Source organism: Narcine bancroftii, chromosome 4, assembly GCF_036971445.1.
Source record: "Narcine bancroftii isolate sNarBan1 chromosome 4, sNarBan1.hap1, whole genome shotgun sequence".
NCBI classification, from domain to species: Eukaryota; Metazoa; Chordata; class Chondrichthyes; order Torpediniformes; family Narcinidae; genus Narcine; species Narcine bancroftii.
Window position 1 is genome coordinate 230,523,607 of NC_091472.1, and position 22,352 is coordinate 230,545,958.

Here is a 22,352-nt window from a genome sequence, read left to right on the forward strand (position 1 = left end):
ACGTTTCTAAAATCTAAAGCTTTGAATTTAGCATTATTGCCGGTCAACCCTGTGTTCATTCAAAGGCCAGAAGAGATTTACTCCCATCTATTAGTCTTTTTTGGCAAACTTTCCTTGGTCATAGTTACCAAAGCCAAGGTATCTTCTGTAATATCTTCATCTTGGCATCCCAAGATGCTATAAGAACATGGGAGAAGGAGTTGGCCACCTGGCCATCAAGCCTGTTCTGCCATTCTTTAAGACCAGAGCTGATCTGGCCGTGGAGTCAGCTCCACTTACCCATCTATTGCTTAACTCATAAATTCCCCTATTCAAAAATTTGCAGGCCCACTGCCCTACTGACTCCATAACCATGATAGTGTGGCTCGGCACAATTCAAATACCATCTACAAATTACCAATGATATCATAGTTGTCGGCAGAATCACAGGTAGCAATAAGGAAGCGTACAGGTGTGAGATAGATCAGATAGTTGAGTGGTGTCACAATAACAACCTTGCATTCAACATTAGCAAAAGTAAAGAATTGATTGTGGACTTCAGGAAGGGAAAATCAGTCACAAACCAATCTTCTTCAAGGGGTCAGCAGTAAAGAGGGTAAAGAACCTCAAATTCCTGGGTATCAACATCTCTGAAGATCTATCCTGGAGCCTTCATGTCAATATAATTGTGAAGGAGGCTTGCCAGCAGTTATACTTTGTGAGGAGATTTGGTATGTCACAAAAGACTTTTGCAAATTTCTACAGGTGTAGAGCATTCTGACTGGTTGCATCACTGTCTAATATGGAGATGCCAATGCACAGGACAGGGAAAGGCTATAGAGGGTTGTAAACTTGGCCACTGCCATCATGAGCATTAGTCTTTACTCCATTAAGGACATCTTTAAGAGGTGGTGTCTCAAGAAAGCAGCGTCTATAATCAAGGATCCTCACTACTCAGGCCATGCCCTCTTCTCACTGCTACCATCAGGAGGGAGGTACAGGAGCCTGAAGAACACCCAAAACCAGCTTCTTCCTCTGGATTCTACCTCACCTTTTTCTTTTTTTTTGCACTAATTATTTATTTTTGCACATTGTATTTATGAATCCATAATTTATTACAATATTGCACCTGTAATGCATAGCACTGGTGCCTCACAACAACAGGTTCCATGGCAAATGTTCATGACAATAAGCCAATTCTGAAATTTATCTATCTGTGCTGTAAATACATTCAATGTCTCTACTGCTTCCTTGGGCAGTGAATTCCACAGATTCACCACTCTGGGGAAAAACAGTTCCTCATCCTCTCTGTCTTAAATTTACTCCCCTGAATCTCAAGGCTCTGTCTCCTAGTTCTGGCCTCACCTGCCAGTGGAATCAACCTCCCTGTTTCTATCTTACCCGACCCTTTTGTAATTTTATGGGACCCCTTTCATTTTTCTAAATTCCAGTGAATGCAGTCCTGGACAACTCAATCTCTCCTCCTAGGCTAATGCTGCTAATTTGCACACTCAACTATTTTCTGGAAAGCTCATCTTACTTGGCAGTATTAAGACCGTAAGATAGAGCAGCAGAAGTAGGCCATTCGGCCTGTCGAGTCCATTCCACCATTCCATCATGAACTGATCCATTCTCCACTCAGCCCCACTCCCCTTTCTTTTCCCAATGTCCTTTGATGCCCTGACTATTCAGATACCTATCAATCTCTGCCTTAAATACACCCAGTGACCTGGCCCCCACAGCCACCCATGCCAGCAACTTCCAGATGTTTGCCACTCTCTGACTAAAGAAATTCCTCCACATCTCTGTTTTAAATGGGCGCTCTTCAGTCCTCAAAATTCTCATTTGTCAAGTCAAGTCAAGTTTGTTGTCATCTGATTGCACAAGTACAAACTGGTCCTCAGTGCAAAACTTACAGACTCACAATTTGACATAATGCACATACAGATAGACAATACTTATGCAGGCCAAGTATTCATATATTCAAATAAATAAATGTATTTTCAGAATTATGAGTATCAGATGGTTAGTGTGAGCAGTTCCTTTTGTCGTTCAGCATTCTCTCTGTCCTTGGGTAGAAGCTGTTCCTCAACATGATGGTGCTCCTGTATCTTTTTCCCGAATCGAGCAGCTGAAAGATGCTGTGTGTGGGGTGGAAGGGGTCCTCAATGATTTTTCGTGCCCTTTTCAGGCAACAATCCTAGCAGATATCGTTGATGGTGAAGAGGGAGTCTCCAGTGATCCTTTCTGCCACTCTTATGGTCCTGTGGATTGACCTCCGATCCATTTCTCTACAGCAACCGTACCACACTGTGATGCAGCCGGCCAGGATGTTCTTGATAGAGCTCCTGTAGAAGGTTGACATAATGGTGGCTGGTTACCTTTCCCACTTCAGTCTTCTCAGGAAGTGCAGTCGCTGTTACACCTTCCTGACAAGTGAGGAGATGTATTGTGCCGATCTTAGGTCACTAGTGAAATGAAGTCCAAGGAACTTGATGTTCTCCACTCCCTCTCCACTACAGTTGTTGATGTGCAGTGGAGGGTGGTTGTACCTGATCCTCCTTAAGTCCACGATCATCTCCTTCATCTTGTCAGGTTGTTACTCTCACACCATTTTACGAGATTTTCTACCTCTTCTCTGAATGGCGACTCATCCTTGTTGATGAGGCCGACTACTGTTCTGTCATCTGCAAACTTGATGACGCTATTGGAACTGGATCTGATGATGCATTTGTGGGTCAGTAGCTTGAACAGGAGTGGGCTGATCACACAGCCCTGACGTGTGCCAGTGCCCAACACGACGGTGCTCAACATTTTGCTACCGACCTGGACAGACTGTAATCTTTCTGTTAGAAAGTCTGGGATCCAGTTACAGAGAGGGGTGTTAAGTCCCAGCAAGCATTGCTTTTCCACCAGTCTCTGGGGAATGATCGTATTAAACGCAAAGTCAATGAACAGCAGCCTGGCATATGAGGTGTTGTTCCCCAGGTGGGTCAGTACCGAGTGAAGGTTCAAAGGTGCAGCATCGTCTGTGGAATGGTTTCTTCTATAGGCAAATTGAAATGGATCCAGCACCCCTGGGGGTGTGTGCTTTGATATGTTTCATCACCAGATGATCAAAGCATTTCATAATGGTAGAGGTCAGTGCCGCAGGGCGGTAGTCATTGAGGCCTGTTATTGTCACCCTCTTGGGTACTGGGATGATGGGGCTGCCTTGAACCCTGCAAGAACGATGGACTGCTGCAGTGAGGTGTTGAAGAAGTCCGTGAAAACCTTCAATTGGTCAGTGCAGTCTTTCAGTACTTGACCAGGTATGTTGTCCAGTCCCATGCCTTGTGTGGGTTCACCTTGGATAGGATTATCCTCGGATAGGATTCTCCTCACCTCGGCCATGGCTATGCAGTGGTCCCTTCATCAGGAGAGGACAACATTTTCTTCAGTGTCATCCTTTACTTCTCATTGAGCTGTGAATAGATATTCAATCTGTCTGGAAGGGAGGTATCATTGTCTTTTTAACTCACAAGGTTGACTTATGATCTGTTAAAGTCTTGATACCTTGTCACAAGCGCTACATGTGCCTCGTGTCACCAGTGTAGCACAGCTGTCTGTGGATCCTCTCTCTATGAATCCTCTGTGCATTCCCAGAGGATTGCATGGGAGAGTTCATGAGAGAATGCCATCCCGTCCCTTGTCCTGAAGGCACTATCGCAAGCTCTCACAGCTTCTCTAGGCAGTAAAGCTATTTTACTGACCTTCTGGACCTCAGCATCCACCCATAGTTTCTGGTTAGCCCTGGTGGTGAAGCATTTGATCTTGGTGACATCCTCCATCCACTTGCTGATGTAGCCAGTCACTGAGCTTGTGTATTCCTCAATGTTTATCTGACCGTTGTAGGTGGCTGCTTCCCTATAACTGCTCAAGTTTATGGTCTCAAAACAATTCTATAGCACCTCTCTAGCCTCTTTCTCCACCTCCACCCACTCCCCCCAACCCCGGGCCATGTCCTGACCTCCCTGCGAACTGTCCCAATTCGTTTTGCCAGCGGTCTGTATGCCAGGATTAGCAGGACAGGTGTGTGATCCAAGTAGCCAAGGTGGGGGAGAGGGGCAGCCTTGTACGCACCAGGGACATTGGGGTACACCCGATCCAGGTGGTGGTAAAGTTGCTATTTATTTAATTTAATAGAGCACCTGTGGCATCTCATTCACATCTGCAGTTGTGGTTCATTGCCATTGAAATTAACATTGTTCAGACAATGTGATACATGGTGGGTAAAAAAATGGGTATGTCCATAAGAGTTGATACAGTTTTAGGGACTAGACTGATGCATTGCCATATGATCTAATCTTGCAGATGGTCCGATTGCAGAAGGAACTGTAATAGTCAGCAAGCTGGTCACCAGTCTGCAGAAGTTGTTGCCAATGAACAACGCTCTTCTATCCTCTGCTGAGACCTAAACTGAGGGAGGAATGGCAGCCCAAAGAATCCGTTCCACCAACACTGGCGGGCTTCCTCGCTGCAAGTCTGAAGGCACATTGATCGACCAGAGTGATTGTTTCCCTGAACTCAATTTCAGTGATATGAAAGGTGAGTATTTCAATCAAATTTATTAACCACGACAGAATGTTTCTACAATCCTTAAATTGTTATCCTTTTATTTGAAACATTTGATCCAATCTCGTTGAAGGATTTAGGCAGTAAAGGTTATTTTTTTCTCGACCCACTGAGTTCCTGCAGTAGACTGTGCTTTGTTTCAGTGTCTGTAGTCTCCTGTGTGCCTTAATTTGGCCCTTGTTCTTTGTAAGTTCGCCAACACTCACTCCAGATGAAGCTGGAGATTCCGCTTGATTTCAGAAAGGCTTTCGGTGTTCATTAAAGGCAAGATATCAATTAACAACAAAGGTTGAAATATTAATCGCCCTTTTAGTTCATTCGTGGCAATTCGAGTTATTTCACGTACTTCATCCAAGAAAGAAATGACTTTGAGGGAAGGAAGCTGAGTTAGTTGCCATTGTACAGATCCCACAGAGGAGACTGCTGCAGCAGAATCGCAAAGCAAACTTTCATATAAACCACCTTATACCAATAAATAAAAATAGGGCACAAAAAATCAGTGTCGACAGCCACTGTGCAGTAAAAACACAGCTGCTAGAGGAGTTCAGCCGATCTCAGGCCTGAGCCCTTCCTCAAGGTATGAGTTTAAAAAAAAGAGACAGGCATTGTTGTGTTTGGAAAGTTCAGTGGGTTCACAGAGAAACAAGTCTGGACACTTGTTACAATTATAGACAACTTATTGAACACTCAGGAGACAAGTGGGAGAATGTCAAATGATACTTAATTACTACCACTGAACAATATATGGATTATGGACATTCAGATCAAACACAGGTTGGACTCCAATACCAGTGGCTGCCTATCTTCTACACTCACGCACAGGCACACATTCTTCAGGCAGGGTCTTTCAAACACACTCCTGGTACCCTGGGGGTATGGCTCTCTGCAGGCACTGATGTATTGTAATACTACAGCTCAGCTTAAATGAAGCGCACGCCTTACCTGCGACTCTTCCTGCGACGTCCACAGTAATGCAGCAATGTCTGGGACTTGGACCACGAGGCAGAGAGAGAGAGAGAGAGAGGGAGAGAGAGAGAGAAAGAAATGTGTTACGCATCGATGTTTTATACGGTTCTGAGCTGGACGTCTGGCCAATGTTGACACTGAGTAATTTAAATGAGCCAGCACCAAGGTGTGCACTCATGGGTGGCCAGAGTCCAACCTTGATTGGAAGGTGATGCGACTTCAAAATAAGCTTCAGACAGGGAGGAGGCGTGACCATCCACAATGTTCCAGACAGATAGGCCACATGTTCTTCCACAATCCACATATAACATTCCACCCCTCTGAAGTCATCACTTGCCAATCTCTACAAATACAATGAATAACTGGTTTCTAGGCAGTGGACTCTATGTAACATGAAGAAAAAAAATCGATGCAAATGGATCAATATATACACAAACGCCTTCAATATGGTGGACGAGGCACATTACCGAACTCAATAACAACACATCACCTGCTCCTCACCCCACCCGCCCAAACAGGCTAGTTGTGTTCCCGATAGAGCAGGGTACTGTGGGAACTGCTCCACAGTGTGAGAGGGGAGGGAAGAGAAAGAAAATTGTTCACTGACTCGGATGCCTGGTTACACCGGCTTAGCTGGCGTTTTGTGTGCACCTTTACCCCCCATCATCTGTGAACAAGCAGAGCAAGGTCATCCATCAGGTGCCAAAGCCCCCTCCTGGCTAGTGCATCCCGCACCTTGGCTTCACACTGGGGGACTCCCTCGGCTCAGAGTCCAGATGTCTGTCGCTGTGCTATCCCTTGTGGGTGCGGGGAGGGGCTGGTAGGCTGCATCTAGGGTGTCTTTTTTTGGGCTGCCATCTAACACCATGATGTTGTCCCTGTGATAGCAGCTCCGTGCTGCTTAAACGAACTGCTGCTGTGATGGGATCACTGCAATCTGTTTTGATGAGCGGTTCTTAGACCCTCACATCAAGAAGAGGGAACAGCTTGAAGAGTAGTCTTCTCCTCTGGTGGGGAGTGCAGGGGAGAGGTGATGTCTTTGCGAGAACTCAAAAGATTTACTAGTCAGGGGCCACCTCCAGTGGGGGAGGACCAGAGGTAGGCTGGTCCAGGCCGGAGTAGCTGATGCACAAAAAGCTCCACCACATGGGGCATCCTCCCACAGTGCTCTCTTCAGAGATCATACACGTCTCTGTGATTCACCGGCAGGGTGACATCGCCAAACTTCACCTCAGCACTGCAAACTTGAGCTGGCTCCCTTCTCCACGTACTCCGATCCCTACAAGAGGGTAATGGCTTCCTGGACTGCTTCCCCAGTCACCAGTCCCATGAGGGGCAAGACCACCCCTCCAAGGTCGGGACATGCGGTGATGACTAAATAGCCCACTAAGGCACCGGTCACCTTCATGCTCCCTGGGAAATGGTGCTCGTCGGCGCCCCCCCGTAGATAGTCACGATCAGTGCCCACTCCATAACAACCCGTGTCCCCCCACCAACAGTGTCCCATTGCAGCCAGCCATGTAGGCCCCGTTCTAGGAGGGTAGGGAACCTGGCCTGATTCGCAGACACCACCCATTCCCATAGGATGGTACTGCCATTGACCTCTTCTGGCAGCACCCACAAGACATTGCCAATCGTATGTTGTTCAGACAGACCGCCCAGGGCAGTCTTTTCCTGATGAGAGGGGCAGATATTGGAGGCCCCCCTTCCCCCACAGCTGCGGTAGTGGTATAGCAAGGTGTTTGACCTGCTGCTAGTGGTATTGGTCCCCTAGCCCCGTTAACTCCTGGTGGATAAGACCCGGGTCTCCATTATCTCGCAGTGACCATGTACATGCCTACCCGCGGTCCCACCCTTTTCGGCTGCCTACTGTTTTGGAGTGTCGGCGGGGTGCCCTCGTGGCAGATCTGGGACCGCATGATTACTGGTTGGGCTTGCAAAGGCTCAAGGATACAGGGGGGAGGACAAGTGTCATAGGATGGTTTCCTCATGGTCATCACCATCCGTCTACACATATCCATCCCCTAACCATGTGTTGATCCCCTCCCCCTGCTGGACAGTGGCTCAGACTTTGCCTGGGTAAACCTGCTGCAGCCAGACCAGCGAGCTGCATCCAGCTGCTGCATTTCAGTATCTTTCTGTGTACCCTGTTAGCTTAATTCTCCTGCAATTTTGTGTTGCGTCATAAGTCACCATAAGTCAGAGGGCACCTCCTCAACTCCCCTCGGTCTCTGGAAATCCCGATTTCTCAAGGATAGATTCCCCTATCTTTTATCCGCGGGGGTCCAGCCTGTCTATCCATTAGACTGGCTCGGTGTGGCTTTCAAGCCATGCCACTGAACGTCTGAACCACCCGGGGATTTTATATTCTGACCCCGGGATTCTTTTATTCGCTGTGGGTTGCCTCCTGTTGTCCCCATTGGTGAGTAAGTACACAGTAGGTCCTTTTACACTGTCCGTGGAAGATGGTGATTAACTGCCTTTTCATGGTTTTGCTGGGGAAAAAGGAAAGAATGGGAGTGGGAGGAGCATAGATCAACAGACAAAAGGTGTTACTTGGATATAAGAGGAAAGGAGAGCGGGAAGGGGAGTATTGATTATTGGCTCTTTTAAAGGAGATAAAGGGAAGAGAGAGAGAGACCAAGCTAGAGGAAAGGAGGCTTGGGGGAATGGTTTCTAACGGAAAATAGCGTAGCGGTTAGTGCAAAACCTTTATAGCGCCCGCAATCGGGACCAGAGTTCGAATCCCACACTGTTCGTAAGGAGTTTGTATGTTCTCCCCAAGTCTGTGTGGATTTTCCCCAGGGGCTCCATTTTCCTCCCACTGTTCGAAATTTACCAGGCGTATAGATTAATTGGGTGCAAATTGGGCAGCATGGACTCATGGGACAAAATGGCTCGTTACCGTGCTGTATGTCTAAATTTAAATTTATCAAGTCGGTGTTAAATTTATTAAGTCGATGTTAATGCCACCTGGTTGGGGGAAGATGAGGTGTTGTCCTCCGATTTGCTGGCGGTCTCAGTCTGGGAGTGCACGACACCATGGAGAGACATGTCACGGGGCAGGGAAGTGAAATGGGCATCTGCCGCCGGTGGTTTAGTGAGTTACTCTGTGTGTGATGGCTAGTGAACCCCGTGTTTAACGTGACAACTTGACAAATTTCAAAGTAGCGCATGAAGATTTTGATTTTAATGGTAAAGACGTAAGTGCTGGAGGAACCTCAGTAGGTCACGCAACGTCCACAGGAAAAGGGAAAGACAGTCAATGTTTCAAAACCCCTGAATAAAAAAAGGTGTGGGGGGGGGGGTGGGGGAGAGGATGGGCGATCTTTTTGTTAAACTCCATGACATCTTGAGGGACACTGGAAGCTAATGATGACCTGAGTTCTGGTTGGCAAAGGCGGAACAATTAAAATCATGCAAAAGATCTGAAGGGGCATGCTGATTCCTTATTGGACTAGAGGGGTCAAAGGTAGGGAACGCGATAAAAAGGTGTGGGAATTAAGATAAGGACCTTGCTTCAACCAGGGGCTCGTAAATGTCAGCCAGCAATGTATTTTTGTGTGTTGAGTGTGCAATAATGAAATGCTTTGCTGGTACCTGCATCTGGAATTTTTTTTTGTCAGCAGCACAGCGGTTAAGAGGGTAAAATCTGCCCAAGAGCAGATTCAATCCTGACCTTGGACGTTGTGCGCCTGGAGTTTGAACCTTCTCCCCTGGGCTCTGTCTCTGGGTCTTTCGGATCCCACCCCTTACATCATAAAAATGTGCAGGTTAGGAGGCTTTTGGCCCCTCGTATGTGGCCGAGGAATAGAATCTGGGGGTGTGGAGTCGTTGAGGAATGGGGAGAATAAGAAAAACGAATGATAGACTATTTGTGTAAGTGAATGGTTGATGGTCAGCACAGACTCGATGGGCTGAAAGGCCTGCTTCTTAACTCTATCTCTTTGTTACTGTGAATCAGGCTACTGAATGGCTAATGTCCTTGGAACTGTTCTCCACCCCTCTCTAGAGAGAGGCAGCAGGAAAAAAAACATGTTTAGTAATGTTTAGAATATTTCATTGTTAAACTATTGGTGAGGACAGCCAGAAGATTTGAGTGAAGGATTTCTTGAAGGGAACTGAAATTGTTTATAACTTTATTTACATGCATAATGAATCTCCTGGAGGCATAGAAAGACATTCAACTGAATGTTTAACCAGTAGTGTTTTTTATCCAGCAAAGTTTGAAAAATCTGTGAAGTTTAACATAAATTAACATAATTACTCACCTTGTGGTCATTTACACTGCACCCCTTAAGTTCATGTGCCTGTTAGTCCCGGTGCTTTTACGTGGAGCAACGTGGCCTAAGTTATTAGCTGGATGTTGAATTCATGAGGTGAGTTTGCCGGTGCAATTTAGACTGCCGGCTTCCCCTGATAATAGTTGGGGTCCTGCAGGATAAATTGCGGTACAGCAATTGACTAAAAATTCCTACACTTTCCTTTTTAGACTACCCATGTAATGGCAAATTTTGTTAATTGTGCCATTACATGCCTGCAGTCTGTAAACCCTCACTGTTGTTGAGATTTTTTTTTCCCCCTGAGCTGCTGTGCTCATTTCATCCATTGGAGGGTTGCAGCCTGTTCCGCCTTGCTCCAGCCTGTCAAAAAAAACTGCAAAAATCAGGAAAACACCCATTAAGCAAATGGGAAAAATGAATTCCCTGCAGGTTTACTTATGTGCAGAAAGAACAGGAATGGCTCATATATCTGTGGCAACAGTGCAGGTTGAATGACCAGAATTTTAATGTGTGTCTTGGAGCTCCATTGGTTTACCAATTTTCTTTGTAAGGAGAGAGTCAGAGATTAATTTTAATCCAAGATGGTGCTATTTTTGGATTAGTCAGTTCCTCATATTCTTGCTAAACCAATGTTTATAGTGAGTATAGAATTTCACAGAAAATAGGCCATTTGACCCCTCTACTCTGTGCTAACACATCATCTCCCTAGTCCCACTGACTTTCTCCCACTCCATAACCCTCCAGGCCTTTCCCATCCATGTACCTATCCAATTTATTCTTGAAACACATGATTGAGGCCACATTCACCACATCAGATGGCAGTTCATTCCACACTCCCACCCCTCTCTGTGAAGAACTTCCCCCTAATGTTCCCCCTAAACCTTTCCCCTTTCATCTTAAAGCTATGACCTCTCGTATTTATCTCCCCCAATCTAAATGGAAAAAGCCTGTTCGCATTCACTCTGTCTCATAACCTTGTTCTTTTCTTCTTCTTCTTTGGCTTGGCTTCGCGGACGAAGATTTATGGAGGGGGTAAAAAGTCCACGTCAGCTGCAGGCTCGTTTGTGGCTGACCAGTCCGATGCGGGACAGGCAGACACGATTGCAGCGGTTGCAAGGGAAAATTGGTTGGTTGGGGTTGGGTGTTGGGTTTTTCCTCCTTTGCCTTTTGTCAGTGAGGTGGGCTCTGCGGTCTTCTTCAAAGGAGGCTGCTGCCCGCCAAACTGTGAGGCGCCAAGATGCACGGTTTGAGGCGTTATCAGCCCACTGGCGGTGGTCAATGTGGCAGGCACCAAGAGATTTCTTTAGGCAGTCCTTGTACCTTTTCTTTGGTGCACCTCTGTCACGGTGGCCAGTGGAGAGCTCGCCATATAATACGATCTTGGGAAGGCGATGGTCCTCCATTCTGGAGACGTGACCCATCCAGCGCAGCTGGATCTTCAGCAGCGTGGACTCGATGCTGTCGACCTCTGCCATCTCGAGTACCTCGACGTTAGTTTACCTATCTCGGCTGCACCATTTCATCAGATGCAAGGATCGACAATGAGATAGACAACAGACTCGCCAAGGCAAATAGCGCCTTTGGAAGACTACACAAAAGAGTCTGGAAAAACAACCAACTGAAAAACCTCACAAAGATAAGCGTATACAGAGCCGTTGTCATACCCACGCTCCTGTTCGGCTCCGAATCATGGGTCCTCTACCGGCACCACCTACGGCTCCTAGAACGCTTCCACCAGCGTTGTCTCCGCTCCATCCTCAACATCCATTGGAGCGCTCACACCCCTAACATAACCTTGTAAACCTCTATCAAATCTCCACTCTCTTCTTCGCTCCAAGGAATAAAATCCTAACCTGTTTAATCTTTCCCTGTAACTCAACTCCTGAGCACTTGGCAACATTCTGGTAATTCTCTTCACTCTTTCAATCTTATTGATATCCTTCCTGTAGTTAGGCATCCAGAACTGTGCATAATATTCCAAATTTGGCCTCAGCAATGTCTTAAACAACTTCAACATAATTTCCCAACTCCTAGACTCAATACTTTGATTTATAAAGGTTAAGATACCAAAACCTTTCTTTACAACCCTGTCCACATGTGATGCCACCTTCAGGGAACAATGTATCTGTATTCCCAGATCTCTCTACTCTTCCGCATTCTTCAGTGCCCTATCATTTACTGTATATCTCCTACCTTGGTTTTGCCCTTCCAGAATGCATCACCTCACACTTGCCTGCATTAAACTCCATCTACCATTTTCTGGCCCATTCTCCTAACTGTCCAGATCCTTCTACAAGCTTTGAAAATCTTCCTCGCTCTCCACAATCCCTCCTATCTTTGTGTCATCAGCAAACTTGCTGATCCAATTCACCACATTATCATCCAGATCACTGATATATTCAACACACAACAAAGTTCCTAACACGGATCCCTGAGGCACACCACTAATCACAAGCCTCCAATCTGAGAAGCAACCATCCACTACCACTCTCTGTTTTCTCCCACACAGCCAATTTCGAATCCAGTTTACAACCTCTCCTTGAAAACCTAGTGTCATAACCTTCTGAACGTACCTCTCATGTGGGACCTTGTCAGAGGCTTTTCTAAAACCAATACGGACAACATCCACAGTCTGTCCTTCATCTACGTTCTTGGTAACCTCCTCCAAAAAACTCTACAAGATTTGTTAAACTGAACCTATCATTCGGACTATCCTTGATCAACCCATGGCTGTCCAAATACCTATATGTCCTGTCCCTCCGAAACATTCCAACTACTGACGTCAGGCTTACTGGCCTATAATTACCTGGTTTATTTTTGGAGCCCTTTTTGAACAGGAGGACAACATGAGCTTCTTTCCAATCCTCCAGCACCTCTAGGGCCCCTGAAATTTCTACACTAGCCTCCCTCAAGGTTTGAGGGAATGTTATATCTGGCCCAGATGATTTATCTATCTGTAGTTGCTGTCAGGCAACAAGAACCTCTTCCTCCTTAATCTCCATCGATTACATGAGTGTTCTGTTTGTTTCCCTTCCTTCCTTATGCACTTTGACAGTTTCCTGAGTAAATGATGATGCTGCAACCGTGTCTGCCTGTCCCGCATCGGACTTGTCAGCCACAAACGAGCCTGCAGCTGACGTGGACATTTACCCCCTCCATAAATCTTCGTCCGCGAAGCCAAGCCAAAGAGACTGATGCAAAAAAACTATTTAAGATCTCCTCCATTATTAGAGGCTCTACACATCGTTGACCACTCTGATCCTCTATGGGACCAATTTTGTCTCTCACTATCCTCGTACTCTTTATATACTTATAGAAACCTTTCGGGTTTACTTTTCTATTATCTGCCAGAGCAACCTCATGTCTTCTTTTTGTCTTCCTGATTTCTTTCTTGAGTATTTTCCTGCATTTTCTGTATTCTTCAAGTACCTCATTAGCTCTTTGTTGCCTGTACTTGCTATACACCTCCCTCTTCTTCTTAACTAGATCACCAATATCCCTTGAAAACCAGGGTTCCTTATGTCTGGTAAATATGCCTTTAATCCTAACAGGAACATGCAAACTCTGAACTAGCTGGGTTTCACCCTTGAAGGCCATCCACTTACCTAACACACTTTTGCCAGAAAACAACATATCCCAATCCACTCTTCCTAGGTCCTTTCTCAGTTCCAGAAAATTTCCCTTCCTCCAATTTAGAATCCCAACTTGACGTCCAGACTTATCCTTTTCCATAAATAACTTGAAACTAATGACATTATGGCCACTGGATCCAAAATGTTCACTTATACAGACCTGTCTTTTTCCCTAATAATAGATCAAGTCTTGCATCCTGTCTCGTTCCAACCTTTATGTATTGATTTACAAAACTTTCCTGAACAGATTTCACAAACTCCAAGCCATCCAGCTCCTTTACAGTATGGGAGTTCCAGTAAAATATTTGGGAAGTTAAAGTCTCCTACCATCACAACATCCTGCCTCTTGCATCTGTCTGCTATCTCTCTATGGATTGGCTCCTCCAATTCTCTCTGACTATTGAGCGGTCAATAATATAACCCTATCAGTGTGGTCACACCTTTCCCGTTCCTCATCTCCACTAATATGGCCTTTGTAGACGAACCCTCCTGGGTGTCCTGACTTTGCACAACTGAGATATTTTCCCTGACAAGCAATGCCACTCCTCCCCCTTTCATTCCCCCCCCATCACATCTGAAGCAATGGAACCCCAGAACATTAAGATGCCAGTCCTGTCCCTCCTGCAATCAAGTCTCACTATTACCAATAATATCATGATCCCATGTGTCAATCCATGCCCTAAGCTCGTCAGCCTTTCTAACAATACTCCTTGCATTAAAATAAATACACCTGAGAACATTTCTAGCACATACAAACCCTTGATTTCTATCTATATATGCAGTCTTTGCATTACCTTTATCCTTCTCCTTTTCACTAACTGCTCTAATATACTGGTTCCCCTCCCCCTGCAAATCTAGTTTAAACTCATTGGGACAAGGCTTACAAACTTACCTGCAAGGATATTAATCTCCTTCCAGTTCAGATGCAATCCGTCTTGTCAGTACAGATCCCACCTTCCCTGGAACACAACCCAGTGATCCAGAAACTTGAAGACCTCCCGCCTACACCATGTCTTAAGCTGCCTTTTCCTCCTATTTCTAATCTCTCCAGCACGTGGCATGGGAAGCAGTCCTGAGATCACTACCCTGGAGGTCCACTTCTTCAACTTAGCACCTAAAACCCTGAACTCTCCTACTCTTCTACCTATGTCACTGGTCCCTATGTGGACCACAACATCTGGCTGATCACCCTCCCATCTAAGAATGTTGTGAACTCGATCTGAGATATGAACTTCATTCCTATCTAGAGGAATAGGATATAAGAAGAGGGATATGACATTAAAGCTTTATAAGACACTGGTGAGGCCTCACTTGGAATACGGGATACAGTTTGGGCTCCTTATTTAAGAAAATATGTCCTGCCATTGGAGAGGGTTCAGAGAATATTTACAAGAATGATTCCTGGAATGAAAAGATTAGAATATGAGGAATGTTTGAATGCTTTAAAAAAAAATCCATCAAACAATGTCAAGAGTTTCTATGCAAAAATTATCATGGCGACATGAATGGGGTGGACTTCATTACTACATTTTCAAAATTATTATGAGGCAGCACAGTTGAAATTTATTAATAAGTTATTTGATGATGAACAACCACCTATGTGGGCAAAAGTTGAATTGGATCAGATTTCTGAAAATAAAGTTAGTCATTTTATTTATAAATCGAATCACAAAAATATAAATTACTTGTATTGCGACATATGATGGATCTTTGGTATAAGCAAGATCAACTTATAGGATCTAAAGGAAGAATTTTGGTAAAATCACCACTATATCAGAATAAATGAATTCCTTTTTCTTTAAATAATCCTTATTTGAAAAACTGGGAGATGAAAGGAATCAATACGATACAGATTTTTTTTAAGGTAGGTAGATTTTCCACATTTAATAGATTAAGAGAGAAGTTTGGTATTTCACAAAATTCCTTTTTTGCCTACTATCATGTTTGGGACTTTTTAACTAGCAAATTTTGGATGGGATCTGCTTTTACCACGTCAAACAAAATTTGAGGTTAATTACAGATAAAGGAAATAAGGGGTTTATTTCAGATAATGTACAGATTGTTGCAAGAAAAAAATGGATAAAGTTGATGTATATAAAATGAAGGAGAAATGGGAGAAGGATTTAGATATTGTTTTGTCCTGGGAAGAGTGGTCAAATATGTGTGTGGCTAGTGTTACAAAATTACTTAATGTGAAATATAGTTAATTATAATTTTATACATCAATTGTATTTAACTCCTGAAAAGTTGAAGAAATATGGATTTAGTTCGTCAGATCTGTGTTTTAGATGTGGAGAACAGCTAAGTACTTTCATGCATTCTGTTTGATTGTGTGAAAAAGTTAAAGCTTTTTGGGATAAAGTTATAAAGTTTTTGAGAGATTTATTTAAAATTGATCGTCAATTGGATCCAATGATGGGTTTATTAGGTTACATGAATGTATTAAATGCAAGATTGCAGATGAATGATCCACAATTGGGGTTAGCAGTAGCGAGAAAATGTATAGCTGTTACATGGAAAAATGATATAGAGTTGAATGTACATAGATGGCATAATGAATTACAATCTTATATTTGGAAAAAATAACCTACAATTTGTGAAATTATTATTTTTTGTTAAAATGTGGAGTTTATATTTAAAATATATGGCTATAGACTTTAAGTAAATGATATGTACAAAGTTGGCATACAGTCAATATTAAATACCTGGATAAATTTTTCTTTGTTTAAGGCTTTGATTGGGGGGGGGGGTTGGGGTTGGGAGGGGTTAGTTTAGATGAGAGGGGGGAGGGGAGTTTTGTTTTTCTTTGTATTTTATAATTTTCTTTGCTATCTTTATAGTTTTGTGAAATCTTTAAATAAAATTTTCAACAAAAAAAAAGGAATGTTTGATGGCTTTTGGACTGTAGTCCTTAGAGTTCAGAAAAATGAAAAATGAGAGGGGACAAAATGTGGTGTAGCCAAGATTGCAGATGACACCAAATTGAGTGGAAGAGCAAATTGGAATGAGGATGTGGAGAGTCTGCAGAGGGATATAGTTAAGCTGGATGAGTGGGCAAAGGTCTGGCAGATGGAGTACAATGTTAGTAAGTGTGAGGTTATCCACTTTGGCAAGAAAAATAAAAGAGCTGAATATTATTTAAAGGGTGAAAAACTACAGCATGCTGTTGTGCAGAGGGACTTGGGAGTGCTTGTGTATGAATTGCAAAAAGTTTGGTTGCAGGTGCAGCAGGTTATTAAGAAGGCAAATGGAATGTTGGCCTTCATCGCTAGAGGAATTGAATTCAGGAGTAGGGAGGTAATGTTGCAACTGTATATGGTACTGGTGAGACCGCACCTGGAGTACTGTGTCCAGTTCTGGTCTCCATATTTGAGGAAGGATATACTGGCTTTGGAAACGGTCCAGAGGAGGTTCACTAGGTTGATCCCTGGGATGAAGGGGTTGACTTATGATGAAAGATTAAATCGTCTAGGATTGTATTCGCTTGAGTTCAGAAGAATGAGAGGAGATCTTATAGAAACATATAGGATTATGAAGGGTATGGATAGGATAGATGCAGGAAGGTTTTTTGAGCTGGCCGGGGAAACTAAAACGAGAGGACACAGTCTCAAGATTTGGAGGAGTAGATTTAGGACAAAGATGAGGAAAAATAGTTTTTCCCAGAGAGTAGTGAATGTTTGGAATTCTCTAACCAGGGAAGTGGTTGAGGCTGCCTCATTAAACATATTTAAAATTCAGTTAGATAAATTTTTACATGATAGAGGAATTGGGGGATATGGGGAGAAGGCAGATAGGTGGAGTTAGGTCATAAATTAGATCAGCCATGATCGTATTGAATGGCGGAGCAGGCTCGATGGGCCATTTTTGGCCTACTCCTGTTCCTACTTCCTATGTTCTTAAATCGAATGTTGAAAGGCCTGGGCAGAAGTAGATACGGGAAAGTTGTTTACCATGGTCGTGGAGTCTTGGACAAGAGGGCACAACTTCAGGATTGAAGGGCCCCCACTTAAAACAGATGTGGAGGAATTTCTTTAGCCAAAGAGTGGTGAACCTTTGGAATTTGTTGCCATGGACGACTGTAGAGGCTGGGTCATTGGGTGTGTTTAAGGTAGAGATTAATAGATATCTGAATGGGCAGGATATCAAAGGTTATGGAGAGGAGACTGGGGCTTGGGGCTGAATGTCCTACTTCTGCTCCTATATCTTAAGGTCTTACGATATAATGAAAGAGTTATAGAGTGGGACACAAATCTAAAATTCAGAGTTTATTTTAATAGGTAGATCTTTTGACATTTCCAGTACCTTTTCAAAAATTTGTAGTATCTTTGCTTATTTTTTTTTAATTTTATTTTTCACACTATGAACCATATTAACCAAAATACACACAAACATTTCCCTCTTGAATATACAGTGTCATTTTCTCCCCTTTTTCCCCCTCCCTTCCCACCCCACTCCCCACCCACTAAATGTTCAATATATACAATATATTAAACCCATTAAACAATGTCATCACACAATGAAAATAAACAAGAAAATTGTGTCATCTGCTTTTACATACTGGGTCAGTTCATTTCATCTTCTTCTCATTCTGTCATTTTAGGTGGTGGAGGTCCACAGTAGGCCTTCTCTGTTGTGTTCCATGTACGGTTCCCAAATTTATTCGAATACTGTGGCATTATTTCTTAAATTATATGTTATTTTTTCCAATGGAATACATTTATTCATTTCTATGTATCATTGCTGTACTCTCAGGCTCTCTTCTGATTTCCAGGTTGACATTATACATTTTTTTGCTACAACTAAGGCTATCATAATAATTTTTTTTGTGCTTCATCCAAATCGAGGCCTAGTTCTTTACTTCTTATATTACTTAGAAGAAAGATCTCTGGATTTTTTGGTATGTTGATTTTTGTGATTTTATTTAATACTTGATTTAGATCTTCCCAAAACTTTTCCACTTTCTCACATGCCCAAATTGAATGTACTGTTATTCCTGTTTCCTTCTTACTGTGAAAACATCTATCTGATACTGTTGGGTCCCATTTATTTAACTTTTGGGGCATGGTGTGTAGCCTGTGTAACCAATTATATTGTATCATGCGTAACCTCGTGTTTATTGTATTTCTCAAAGATCCGGAGCATAGCTTTTCCCATTTTTCATTTTTTATCTTTATGTTTAGATCTTGTTCCCACTTTTGTTTGGGTTTACAGCTTATTTCATTGTTCTCTTTCTCTTGCAGCTTGATGTACATGTTTGTTATAAATCTTTTAATTATCTTTGTGTCTGTAATCACATATTCAAAGCTGCTTCCTTCTGGTAACCTCAGCCTGCTTCCCAACTTGTCCTTCAAGTAGGTTTTCAGTTGGTGGTATGCAAACATTGTACCATGAGTTATACCATATTTTTACTTCATTTGTTCAAAAGATAATAAATTATTTCCCAAAAAACAATTTGCTATTCTTTTGATCCCTTTTCTCTCCCATTCTCTAAAGGAAAGGTTATCTATTGTGAAAGGGATCAGTTGATTTTGCATCAATAATAATTTTGGTAGTTGGTAATTTGTTTTTTTTCCTTTCTACGTGAATCTTCCAAATGTTGAGCAGATGGTGCAGTACTGGTGAACTTTTATGTTGCACCAGCTTTTCATCCCACTTATATAGTATATGTTCAGGTACCTTCTCCCCTATTTTATCTAGCTCTAATCTAGTCCAATCTGGTTTTTCCCTTGTTTGATAAAAATCTGATAGATAAATTAATTGTACTGCTCTATAATAATTCTTAAAATTTGGTAGCTGTAAGCCCCCTTGTTTGTACCATTCTATTAATTTATCTAGCGCTATCCTTGGTTCCCCCCCCCCCTTTCCATAAGAATTTCCTTATTATTTTCTTTAGCTCCTTGAAGAATTTCTCTGTTAAGGGAATTGGTAACGATTGGAATAGGTATTGTATCCTTGGGAAGATATTCATTTTAATGCAATTTACCCTTCTTATCAGTGTTAGTGGTAAATCTTTCCAATGTTCTAAGTCATCTTGTAATTTCTTCATTGATGGCTGATAATTTAATTTGTATAGATGGCTTAGATTATTATCTAGTCTAATACCTAGCTATCGGATTGCTTGTGTTTGCCATTTAAATGGTGATTCTTTTTTTAAAACTTTATTTATGTCGTTCAAAAAACAATTAGTACATAACATATACAACAATGAACCCTAAGCATGAACGTTATTTTTTATATATAGAGAAAAAAAAAGAAAAGAACCCCCCCCCCCCCCAACTTCAGCCAACTCTCCTAAGGAGAGCCATAAAGAAAGAAAAAAAAGAAAAAAATATTTTAAAAAAATTAAGCATACATATTAAGATCTAATCAATTTAAATTGAAATGTAAATATTCTGAATATAACAACCACTTATTAATAAAAAAACTATATGTGTAATTTTTTCCATTATTAAACAATATTTCATCTCATTATGCCATATTAATTTCAATCATATTTGTATCTTTCCACGTACTAGCAATACATAAACCTAAATATACAAAAGCAAGTTGAAACTTATCTAATCCCAAACTTTTCAAAGGTTGCAAACTACCCAATAAAAACACTGTCGGATTTAAAAGTATTTTAATCTTATACAGGTATTCTAAAAACAATTGAATTTTCTTCCAAAAAGATTGTATATGTATACATGACCAAACAGCATGAAAAAAAGTTACAACAAAATTACCACATCTAAAACACAAATCTGATTCATGAAAACCATATTTTTTTAATTTTTGAGGTGTTAAGTATAATTGATGTAAAAAATTATAGTTAATCATTACATAACGTGCATTTATCAATCTAGTTACACTATCATAACAAATATCTAACCAATCATCCTCGGAAAAAATAAAACTAATGTCCGCTTCCCGTTTACGTTTAGACCTATCCCAACCCTTTTTATCCATTCCATCCTGTAATATTTAATACATAGATGAAATATAACCCTTCTATGGTACCTTCATAAGAAAAATCTCAAATTTAGTCATTTCAGGTAAAATCATATCTCTACCAAACGAACTTTTTAACAAAGATCGAATTTGGTAATAGAGAAACAAAGAGTTCTTATGAACACCAAAACTGTCCCTCATCTGATTAAAAGATAAAAATTTACCTTCTTTAAAACAATCTCCTAAATTCTTCACACCTTTAAATCTCCAATGCTTCGATTATGTATTGAAAAAGAAATAAGTTGATTATTATACAACGGAGTCAAAGCCTATAATTCAGCCCTAGAGCCTATCATTTTATTTTTCTTAATCCATTGCTTCATTAAATGTTTTAGTATAGGCACATTATATTGCTGTAACAAATTTATATTCCATCTAAACAAAAATTGATGTATTTCAAATTCAGAAATATCTGCCATCTCAATTTTGGCCCAACTAGGAGGCTGTTCCAAATCCATCAAGGAACTAATAAATTTAAGTTGGGCTACTTCATAATAATTTTGAAAATGTGGTAAACGTAATCCCCCTAACTCATATTGCCAAGTTAATTTATTCAAAGCCATTCTCGAAAATTTACCTCTCCATAAAAATTCCCTAACCATTTTATTCAAATCTCGAAAAAAAATATTATCAAGTAAATACGGGATAGATTGAAACAAATATTGCATACGCGGAAAAATATTCATCTTAATTGTATTTATCCTACTGAATAAATTAATAGGAAAATCTTTCCATTTAATCAAATCAGTTTTAATTTTTTTTATTAACGGAACATAATTTAATTTATATAAAGATTGATAATCACATTCAGAATTATACCCAAATATTTAATTCGATCAGTCCATTTCAAATTAATAATATAAACTAAATAGTCTCCTTCACTTACCGGTAATATTTCACTTTTTTCCCCAATTAACTTTATATCCAGAAAGGCATCCATATTGTATTAAACACTCCTTCAAGTGCAAAAGTGACTGAGCTGGGTTTATTAAATACACCAATACATCATCAGCAAATAAATTAATTTTATACTCCTCATCTAAAACTTTCATACCTTGTATCTGTGTATTTTGTCTTATCAGCTGTGCTAAAGGTTCAGTCACTAATGCAAACAAAGCTGGTGATAAAGGACAACCTTGACGAGTTGATCGAGTCAATTTAAAAGGTTCCGAAATCAAACTATTCGTCAATACTCTAGCTACCGGTTTACTATATAAAGCCTTAATCCAACCAATAAAAAAAGGACCAAACTTAAATTTCTCCAGAACTTTAAACAAAAAATTCCACTCAACTCTTATCAAATGCTTTTTCTGCATCTAAAGATATCACCATCAGGTGGTCTGAAGATTGTCAAAATCTATTAATCAAACTAATCACGTGCAAAATATTATCTGAAGCATATCTATTCTTTATAAAACCTGTTTGATCCATATGAATCAACTTGGGTAAAAATTTAGCCAATCCATTCGCTAATATTTTAGCTATTATTTTATAATCTACATTTAACAGTGAAATTGGTCTATATGAAGATACTTTCAAATGATCTCTATCTTTCTTCAGAATTACTGTGATTAAAGCACTAGAACAAGACTCAGGTAATTCATAATGTTCTCCAACTTGACGTAATACATCCCCAAACACTGTAGAAAAATCATCATAAAAGATTTTATAAAATTCAACCGAAAATCCATCATCACCAGGCAATTTACCGTTCGGCATTTCCATCATAGCCATTTTAATTTCCGAATCAGTAAATGGTTCCTCTAACTCCTGTATATCTGCATTCTCTAATATCGGTAAATTCAACTGTGATTAAAAAAAGATCAATCGATCCAATTTCTTGTTTTTCTTCAGATATATATAACTTTTTATAAAATGAACAAAATTC

At 41.3% G+C, this 22,352-nt stretch overlaps 1 protein-coding gene across 1 annotated transcript in view; it reads left to right on the plus strand.

The window, feature by feature from the left end:
• LOC138761699 (SH3 domain-binding protein 4-like) overlaps positions 1-22,352 on the plus strand; it is a 139,675-nt gene that overhangs the window by 38,743 nt on the left and 78,580 nt on the right. Inside the window, exon 2 of the mRNA XM_069934276.1 lies at positions 4,333-4,566. Within this exon, the coding sequence (XP_069790377.1) occupies positions 4,449-4,566 (118 nt within the window). The 5' untranslated portion in view covers positions 4,333-4,448. The remainder of the gene's footprint in view (positions 1-4,332; positions 4,567-22,352) is intronic.